At 43.3% G+C, this 9,901-nt stretch overlaps 1 protein-coding gene across 1 annotated transcript; it reads left to right on the forward strand.

Moving 5' to 3' along the window:
- Positions 1-1,429: 1,429 nt before the first annotated feature.
- On the forward strand, positions 1,430-6,957 carry LOC115368743 (tubulin alpha-1C chain-like). The gene is made up of 4 exons (XM_030065069.1): positions 1,430-1,581; positions 5,209-5,431; positions 5,624-5,772; positions 5,864-6,957. Exons 1-4 carry the CDS (start codon positions 1,579-1,581, stop codon positions 6,839-6,841), a joined length of 1,353 nt encoding a protein of 450 aa, XP_029920929.1. The 5' UTR covers positions 1,430-1,578; the 3' UTR covers positions 6,842-6,957.
- The last annotated feature ends 2,944 nt before the right edge of the window (positions 6,958-9,901 follow it).

Here is a 9,901-nt window from a genome sequence, read left to right on the forward strand (position 1 = left end):
TATAATACAATAAAATAATAATAATAATTTTTTTAAAAAAATCCCAAATTTACGAGAAATAACGAGAAAAAAGACGGGAAAGCCGTTTTTCTTTTCCTTTTTGGTAAAGGAACCACGTGGCTTCAATTTGGAAGATTAGATAAAAAAACACACTCCAAATTTCTGAGATTAAAGTCGTAAAACACTCACAAATTCATTCAAAAATATTCTTTCTTACAGTGTTTTTTTTTGTTTGTTTGTTTTATTATTTTTTTTGTGGGGGTGGGGGTGGGGGGGTGGGGGGTGGGGGGGGGAGTTTTGTGCATAAACATCACATCAACACAGAGAGTCCACACAGGAACGAAAACATTCAGCTGCTCAATCTGTGGTAAAGGCTTTACAGACAAACACAACTGCAAAAAACAGCATCATGCCATGTCTGTTGAATCCACACAGAAGAAAAAACATTCAACTGCTCACTCTCCAAACTCTTCCATCCATGCTGTTCATTTTTAACACTTAAAAACGCACTGTTTTACATTTATAATAAGCACCGCTTGCATTGTGCTTTCATTGAATATTACTGTATTATTCAAAATTATTTATTAGTGTTGATGATTTTTTTTGGGGTGGTGGGGGGATTGTTCAAAGTTTAATTTAAATGACTGGAAACAGTATGAACGTCTTATGACAGCTGTTCCAAAATCTAGACTCGTGATGTCTATAGCTTATATCAAAGTGATGTTAATCTGGATCTTCTTTTTCGCTTTTGGTGAATGGTCATACTCTCACTAATCCAAACTCTGGAAAGCATTTGCTAAGAAATTAAATCTGTTTTTATCAAACAGCATTTCATTTTTTCCCCAATTTAAGCACAGAAATTCAATTGCACCTAAAGTAAAGGAAGTTTATTTTAAAACTTCTTCTTTTTTTTTTTTTTTTTTTTTTAGACGTGGATTTGGTTTGGATCACAACAAACTGCTCCTTTGGTGATGAACAAGCTCAAACAACAGAACATTTATTTTATGATTGCAAGTTTACTATAAGATGTAGCCTACATCACTGGCTTATATCCTAAATCTGACAAGTTTTCGACGTTAACAAAAGAAAACAATATTTCTGGTATATTCAGGAAAGATGGGTCACATGACTTAGCAGTTGACGCCATTATTATTCTTGGGAATATTTTATTTTTATTTTATTTTATTTTATTTTATTTTTTACGTAAAATTCTTGAAAGTTCAACTAAATTTCAACATAGGCCTATTTCACAAGCAACCATGTCACTGCTTCTCATCTTTGACATTAATTAAGAGGAATCTGTGTAATTTAACTGGGGAATTTAAACCTGCAGAGGGCTCCTGTGTGCCGTGACGCGCTGCAGCGGGACGTGACGCTGCTCGTCTGTCCAATGGGAAAAAATGTCATGTGATTCAGACAGACATTTTTTTTTTCCTTGTCGGAGTTTATAAAAAGCCGCACCCAGTCGGAGTCAGGAACAGAACTTCTTACTCAGGACTCCTAAAGGCCGACCTGTAAGAACCAACCCAGCCTCTCCTCTTCTCTTCATCTGGACTCTGCCTGCAGACTCGGGGGAAAATGGTGAGTTTTGTTCATGAACTCCCGATGAGCTTCAGTCTTTCCTCTGAACGGAAAACTCGTGGCAAGGCAGTGAAAGTAGAAGTGTCCTCGCATTTTCAAAGCTTCACGAGTTAGTTTTTTCCTGATTGCTTAGGCGTTGTCTGATTTTTGCAAAGCTCCACACACTCAGCACAAAACCTCACACCAAAATCTGCCAGACCTTAACCAGCTCTTCCAAAAGCAAAACTCTTAACGTGCTTTTGCCTCAGTCCATTACACACACACACACACACACACACACACACACACACACACACACACACCATCATGTGAATATGCAAATATGCAACACAAAGCAGCAACTACACACACTATCTGTAACACGGCATCAGCACATAAAGAGGGAATGCTCTGTAACACTCCAAACAACAGAAGCACAGAAGAAGAAGAAAAAACAGGGGGGAAAAAAATAGCCGTTATCTTTTATGGGTCTGTCCATAAGACTTGATCTTACTTCACCTCCTCCTCCTCCTCCTCTTCCTCCTCCTCTGCAGTTCTCTCCCCTCCTCCTTTCTGTCCAACACTGGCCTCTATTCTTGTCCAAATCAAATGTTTCCCTGATTTGTAAGAGAGCTCATTGTTCATGTAAAAGTGTTTTCTCACGTGTAAATGCGGAAAGGCAGTTGGCAAAATAGTGCAGCGATGTAAACAGCAGCGTTTACAGTTTTACAAAAAAAAAAAAAAAAAAAAAAAAATTATAAAATGCCGAACTGGGCGTAAAGTAGAGAAGATGCATTCAGTTTGACTCTTGCTAAATGCATCGTGTTAATCAGAATCAGAAATACTGTATTGATCCTTGAGGGGAAGGTGGGTCAGCTGCAGTGGTGAGTTCTCCAGAAGAATTAAGTTATGAGAAAATAGAAAGAAATATGATATGTAAAAGTAGGCCTATGTGCCTTACAATTTTTTTAAAGTGTGCATTATGTATACGTTGTATCAAACGTGTGTGTATTAAGTTTCAATATGTGCAGTAACCCTACATAATATTACAAAAATAGAAACAGAAATAAGAGAGCGCCCCGCCAAGCCCCGTTTAAAAGGGCATGGGCTGCAGGGCCGTGTGCTCCCAGAAATCACACAGAACTGGATCAAGTTGAGAGAAGATAAAAAAAAAAAAAATGTCCAAAGAGCGGAGCACCCAACGGAAAACCTATAAAATAAAATAAAATAAAATAAAATAAAATAAAATAAAATAAAATAACTTCAGTAGCTCTGAAGTGGAGGTTCCGCTGCAAACTTCCTGCAGCCAGCAGAGCTGTTTCCTGTGAACTTTTAGCATTAAAATGTCATCTACGGTCTCAGCAGAGGAGATGAAGCTCGGCTGCTGAAAGATGCATGTTGGCTAATTTGTGTAATTAGCATAAAGAGCTAATTAATCACAACAACTGGAGAAGGCTGTAATTTAGCTTCTAGTGAACTTGGAAAGGTGATCTGAGAGTCTAAATCCATGTTGGTGACGCAACTTTCAGCAAACTTCGTCTCATCTGCGAGGCCTGCAGATGACATTTTAATCATAAGGTAACAGGAAACAACACTGCGGGGTTTCACAGAGGCCATATGGGGGTTTCCCGTCGACTCCAGCGGCAGGAGTGGGTATAAAATAACAGGAAAACAGATGCATGGGAAGCATCACTCGCCCGGTTCACGTTGGGTCCGGCGAAGGGCGCACAACAGATGATGTAAAGAAAAATGGTTTGATCTTAAATCTGAGGCCATTAAAAAAGAATCCAGACCCAGGTGAGAGACGGAGGGCTGGATCAGGACGCAGGGCCGTCACCGGACGCACGGCTCTCCCTGCTGAGCATCAGCATCCGGACGCAGAGCCGCGCCCCGAGTCAGCGGCTTCACCTGAACGCAAGCTGTTTTTATTCTGAATCAGTACAATTTAATGGCAAAACTTTCCAAAAACCACAGCTGTAAAAGAAATGAACATGTGACACATCTAACATGTGAGCACCGTAAAACCCGAAGGAAGCTGATTATTTTGTGATTAAAGTGTTTTCCTCTTCAGCATGTCCAAGTAGGCATTTTACCTAAGTGCTGTAAGTTTAGATTAAATACGAAACACTTGTTTTTGCAGTACAGTGCATAATTGAAACCCCACTATGAGGTCACTACAGCTTGATTTAAAAAAAAAAAAAAAAAATCATCAATAATATGCAATTGATATCAGTGTTTTCTTCTGAATCTTCAAAGTCCAGATGCTGAGGAGAAGATTGTGATTCTGGGCTAAAATCACCAGGAGGTTTCCCTTACTAAATCCCGCATGAAAACTATTTTGTAGTTTTTTTTTTTCCTCGATAATGTAGGCTACCGCTCGAATCTCAGAGCATCCCAGTGTTTTTCTCGTAAAATTACGAATTTAATCTCGGAAAGTCGTTTTTCTCTCGGAATATTGAAGGACGCCTCCCGAGTGAGTTAGTCTGGGTGTTGCTGAGTGGTGTCATGAAGCAGGGGCAGGGCGTATCCCCGATCTCCTCATCCAACAAGTCATTGTAGGAACAGAGGCAGTAGAAGTGTTTGTGGACTTGGTCATCACTAAAAGACGCTAACCAGTGAGAGGCTCTGGGAGAGAGCTCGGATGCGGCCGCATATCTTAAATGTAGTGCCCCGGCAGATTAAGCACACGTTTTGTACGTACAGTAATAATAAACACCGCTCTGTACAGTCGTTCTCCAACCTGCTGATTACCTGGCTGGGCACACCTGACAGGTAGTTGGGTCTAGATTTCTTTTTCACCAAAGCAGCTTTATAAATCTGTCCCTTAAATCACATGACATGTTCGAGCTCCCAAATTGACACCAGGTCGCTGATCAGTCTCTGATTACTGCATGGCACAGGATGGTTACCAGTTAACAGAACTGATGTGAGCTGTAGTGTTCATTTATATTTAAAGACAATAATGTTGTGCAAAACAGTTTAAATAATTTAGAAATGACTATAAATGGAAAAAATCTAATTTTACCTTTAATCCTATAAACTGGAGATTGAAGAAAACCCATTAACCAGTTACTATGTGCCTTTATGTGAGCTCTAAAATGTTGGCAAGAGTTATCTGGAGTGTGTGTGGATTGTGTTCTTGCCTGTAAGAAAACACTGGTGAATGCCAGAATATTCTGGAAAATATGTCAAGGGGGGTTTTTAAAAACAAATTTTGTTTGTGGGTGAATGAGGCCCTTTGATCTCAACGGGAATTTATTCTCGGTGTAATGTTTTCCACTCTCCCTCAGGCATATTTAGATGCGTAAATGAAAACTCAACCTTGTCTCTATTTTTATTTATTTTTTACCCTGGGAATAAGTGGCTCTCTGTCTTAGCGGGGGAACTGAGCTCGCAGCTTGTCAGGCGATTTGGTCATGATGTTCTGCTGGCTTTAAGAGAGCCTTTATCTTTGATGTTCATCCACCAAGTCCTTAAGGCGTTGCTCTATCACAGCGCCATGTGATCAGCTGTTCTTAAATGACACCTAAACTTGGCTAGATGGCTCCTTTGTCAGCCTGAGCCTGCTGACAAGTGATTCTGCGTGGTTGTTGGAACTTTTGACATGGAGGTTTTGTTTTTGAAGAGTGTCTTTGTGTCTTTCTCCAGCGTGAGTGCATCTCAGTTCACGTCGGTCAGGCTGGTGTCCAGATTGGCAACGCCTGCTGGGAGCTCTACTGTCTGGAACACGGGATCCAGCCGGATGGACAGATGCCGAGTGTAAAATCCACTGGTGGAGGGGACAACTCTTTCAACACCTTCTTCAGTGAGACCGGCGCTGGAAAGCATGTGCCCAGGGCCGTATTTGTGGACCTGGAGCCCACTGTCATCGGTAAAATCTTCATAAAATGAGGAGATTTTGCTTTCATAATCATCGGAGGCCAAAATTGTGACTGAAAATAAAATTTGCTTTGTCACCCAGCCCTGATTTGTCTGAATATTGCCTCCTCCTGCATCTGGTTCAGTGTCATTTGATTTTTCAGTTTGTCACACTGTTAATAACATTTGTCACCTGTGTTCTCAGATGAGGTGCGCACCGGGACCTACCGCCAGCTGTTCCACCCTGAGCAGCTGATCACCGGCAAGGAGGATGCTGCCAACAACTACGCCCGCGGCCACTACACCATCGGCAAAGAGCTCATCGATGTGGTGCTGGACAGGATCCGCAAACTGGTGGGTAATTTGAGGAAGAACTGGTTCAAATAATTTTCACACGTCTGTCTAAACCATGTGTTTCTGGATTTTCTGTCCCTCTTGCCCCCAGGCTGACCAGTGCACCGGTCTTCAGGGCTTCCTGGTTTTCCACAGCTTTGGAGGCGGCACCGGCTCTGGTTTCACCTCCCTGCTAATGGAGCGTCTGTCCGTCGACTACGGAAAGAAGTCCAAGCTGGAGTTCTCCATCTACCCGGCTCCCCAGGTGTCCACTGCTGTGGTGGAGCCCTACAACTCCATCCTGACCACCCACACCACCCTGGAGCACTCCGACTGCGCCTTCATGGTGGATAATGAGGCCATCTATGATATCTGCCGGAGGAACCTCGATATTGAGCGTCCTACCTACACCAACCTCAACAGGCTCATCAGCCAGATCGTCTCCTCCATCACCGCTTCCCTTCGTTTCGATGGCGCCCTCAATGTTGATCTGACGGAGTTCCAGACCAATTTGGTGCCGTATCCCCGTATCCACTTCCCCTTGGCCACCTACGCCCCCGTTATCTCTGCTGAGAAGGCTTACCATGAGCAGCTAACGGTTTCTGAGATCACCAACGCCTGCTTCGAGCCGGCCAATCAGCTGGTGAAATGTGACCCCCGCCACGGCAAGTACATGGCGTGCTGCCTCCTGTTCCGTGGTGATGTGGTGCCCAAAGATGTCAACGCTGCCATCGCCACCATCAAGACCAAACGCACCATCCAGTTTGTGGACTGGTGCCCAACTGGTTTCAAGGTTGGCATCAACTACCAGCCTCCCACCGTGGTTCCCGGTGGAGACCTGGCCAAGGTCCACCGGGCCGTGTGCATGCTGAGCAACACCACCGCCATCGCTGAGGCCTGGGCTCGGCTCGACCACAAGTTTGATCTGATGTACGCCAAGCGTGCCTTTGTGCACTGGTATGTGGGCGAGGGAATGGAGGAGGGCGAGTTCGCCGAGGCCAGAGAGGACATGGCCGCCCTGGAGAAAGATTACGAGGAGGTCGGAGCCGATTCCAACGAGGCAGAGGAGGATGAGGGAGAGGAGTATTAGATATCCCTGCATACTTACAAATCTATCTACCACCAAATCTGTTATTCCCCTTCTATTTATTTCACCTCTGTTCTGTGCTTATGAATAAATGATAAATAAAAGTTTACTCGACTGCACTTGCTTTGCCTCTGATTTTTTTTTTTTTTTTTTAAACGTTGCACTTCATTTCATAAATATGTTCCACATTCCATGACTAGCTCATGTTTTATTACTTCTTGGTGGCTCATGTCCTACAGCTAAAGCTTTAACTTTCTTCGGCAGTTGCTTATTCTTTGAGTGAATTTTGTAAGTGTTGGGAACAGAGCAGATTGAACTGGCCTCCATGTTGCCCACATGGAATGGAATGGATTGGAATGGAATGTCTTGCTTGTCATTGCAACAAGCACAACGAAATTGAAAGGCGCAGTCCTCCCTAGTGCCATTTAAAAAGTTATAGAAAAGAAAACTCACAAGAACATTTTAAAAGAAGACACACAAGAAGACACAAGAATAAATAAAATAAATTTGATGTTACATCTGATTTACCACGGCTATTCAGTAAAATTTGTTGATTCATCACTGCTATCATTTTTTGTCGCTAGGGGGCAGTGTTATGCAACCTGTTTCAAAACAATAGCGAGCTGGTTCATCACGTTTTTAGTGTCTTTGGGCGGCCCAAGAGCAACACATGACCAACGCCAAAGACACGCCCTGATATGAAATGCAAGTGAGGACAACAGGAAGTCAAGACAAAGTATTTTCACTAGTTTTAAAGATGAGAGTTTGATGCAGCCAGGTGGTGAATTCAATATAATACCCCATCCAGTAAGGTTTAAAAGACTCCATTTTTGGTTAAATTATCTACAGTATTTCCCCCCAACATTACGTTGTATTTAATCACTAATTTCTAAGTTGCCTGTATGACAAAAAGAAATGTGTTCGTATCCGGGTGGGAACTACAGGGGAGCTTAACAAGAAAATTTGAAGGATCTCTAATAAACAATATGCAGGTTTTCTCTTCCGGAACAATCCACTATGGCGCTGTTTAGTATAGGCCTACAGCACAATGCGCCCAGAAAAGCGCCACCAAAGAAGAAGAGCTGCGTTCGCGCTTGTGTTAATTACCTGACTAGGCACACCTGGCAGGTGGTTGGTCTTCATTTCTTAACGCGGCTTCATTCATTTGTCTCCTCAATCTCACGACATGATCGAGCTCCCCGACTGACACCAGGCGAGTTTCCCCACAAAGAATCTGTCTTTACCTTTGCAAATACGGAGTTATGTATTTATTTATTACAAGAAGAAGAGTTGGAGAGAATGGAGACGGCAGATGAAACAGATCCTATAGTTATTATTTGACTTGATATAAATTCTGAAAGAAGAAAACGCGTTGCCACAGTATTCAGTGTGTAAATTGTCAAACTGCTTAGGAGTCACGGTCCATTTTTTTCCTCTAGACGCAGCTGATTTACTGAAGAAATATTACAGTGCAAAAAAAAAAAGCTTGCAGTTCCTGGTTTTGGACACAAGGTGGCAGCGTCGCGGCCGATGTTGCCAGCAGCGCGCCAGGTGCATCATGGGCTTCCTCTGGCCTTGGGGCCTTCAGGTGAGCGGCGCGGCGCAGGTGAGCGTTGTGGAAAATAAAGGTGTAAATCTGAGCAGCAGCTGTTCATACCGACATGAGGGGCCGCGGAAACGCGTGCTTTTCGTCGCTGTACCCGGATGATGTGATGCGGGCGGTGCGGGCGGCGGATGAGGGCGGATGTGGCCGCCGGCCGCGTGCGTGTGAGGGCGGACCGCACCTGTCATACACCACCAGTTTGTTATTTTATGAAGTTTTCATTTTATTTTAATTTTTTGTGTGTTAAATTCCGGCGTGTGATACTCAGTCCCTCTATATCTTTGTAGAAAGTGATTTATTTATCTATTTATTTATTTATAACGTCCTGAGTCGGATCTGATGACGGAGGCCTGTGGTTTTCGAACAGTACATGTGTCAGTAAACCGTGCTGTATATGAAAATGATGCATATTGAGTTATAGTTATGTACTTTTCATTAGTTTTTGCTTTTCTTTTTGTTTTATTTTGAATTTGTGCATCCCGCCCTGAGCGTGATGGCCACCATGGATATTAAACATATTGTGTGTATAATAAATGTTGTAGAGCAGCATGTGGATATTGTGCCTTTGTCAACTGTTTTTGCCCTCCATCCAATATTTTGTTGCACACTACCAAAATATACTCTACTCACAAAAAGTTAGGGATATTTGGCTTTTGGGTGAAATTTATGGAAAATATAAAAAGTTCACGCTACAGTGATATTATATCATGAAAGTAGGGCATTTAAGTAGAAGCATGCACTGGTGATTTCCTCATCTCAAACCATTTCTTGAAACAAAAGCCAACAACAGTGGTGGATATACCACAACAAGAAATGTCAGTGTCAATAACTTGTCATGTGCCCTTGAGCATCAATTACAGCTTGACAACGACGTCTCATGCTGTTCACAAGTCGACTTATTGTCTGCTGAGGCATGGCATCCCACTCTTCTTGAAGGGCGGCCCTCAGGACATTGAGGTTCTGGGGTACAGAGCTCCGAGCCTCTACACGGCGACTCAGCTGATCCCATAGGTTTTCTATGGGATTCGGGTCTGGAGAAAGTGCAGGCCACTCCATCTGAGGTACCCCAGTCTCCAGCAGCCGTTCCCTAATGATACGACCTCGATGAGCTGGAGCATCAAACACCTGATGTGAATTTTGCCGTGAAGCTCCTTGTTAGAGAACAGCAACTTGTGCAAAAAGTACTGAAACATTGAACAGTTGGACATGTGCATTCAAAAGTTTACAGAAGGTCACATTAAGTTCACCTGTAAAGGTCATTTTGCCACATGTGGTACTCTGTTCTACAGGATACACAGTATTAAGAGTATTTTTTCTTCTTGGCAGCACAGTGTGCAGACTGACGGGGGATGGTGGGTCTTCAGCCGGGGTTTGTCCCTCCATGATGAGGACCGGTGCAAATCTGCGAGGGTTCTGGCTCCGACTCCGACCGCAGGAAGCAAGATCCAGCGCCGCCCTCA

Source organism: Myripristis murdjan, chromosome 12 (genome assembly GCF_902150065.1).
Source record: "Myripristis murdjan chromosome 12, fMyrMur1.1, whole genome shotgun sequence".
In the NCBI taxonomy this organism is placed as follows: Eukaryota; Metazoa; Chordata; class Actinopteri; order Holocentriformes; family Holocentridae; genus Myripristis; species Myripristis murdjan.

Bases quoted from the DNA above. Each gene is read 5' to 3' on its own strand.
- LOC115368743 (XM_030065069.1), top strand. The intron at 5,432-5,623 runs GTAAAATCTTCA...CTGTGTTCTCAG, and splicing joins CCTGGAGCCCACTGTCATCG to ATGAGGTGCGCACCGGGACC. The intron at 5,773-5,863 runs GTGGGTAATTTG...TCTTGCCCCCAG, and splicing joins TGGACAGGATCCGCAAACTG to GCTGACCAGTGCACCGGTCT.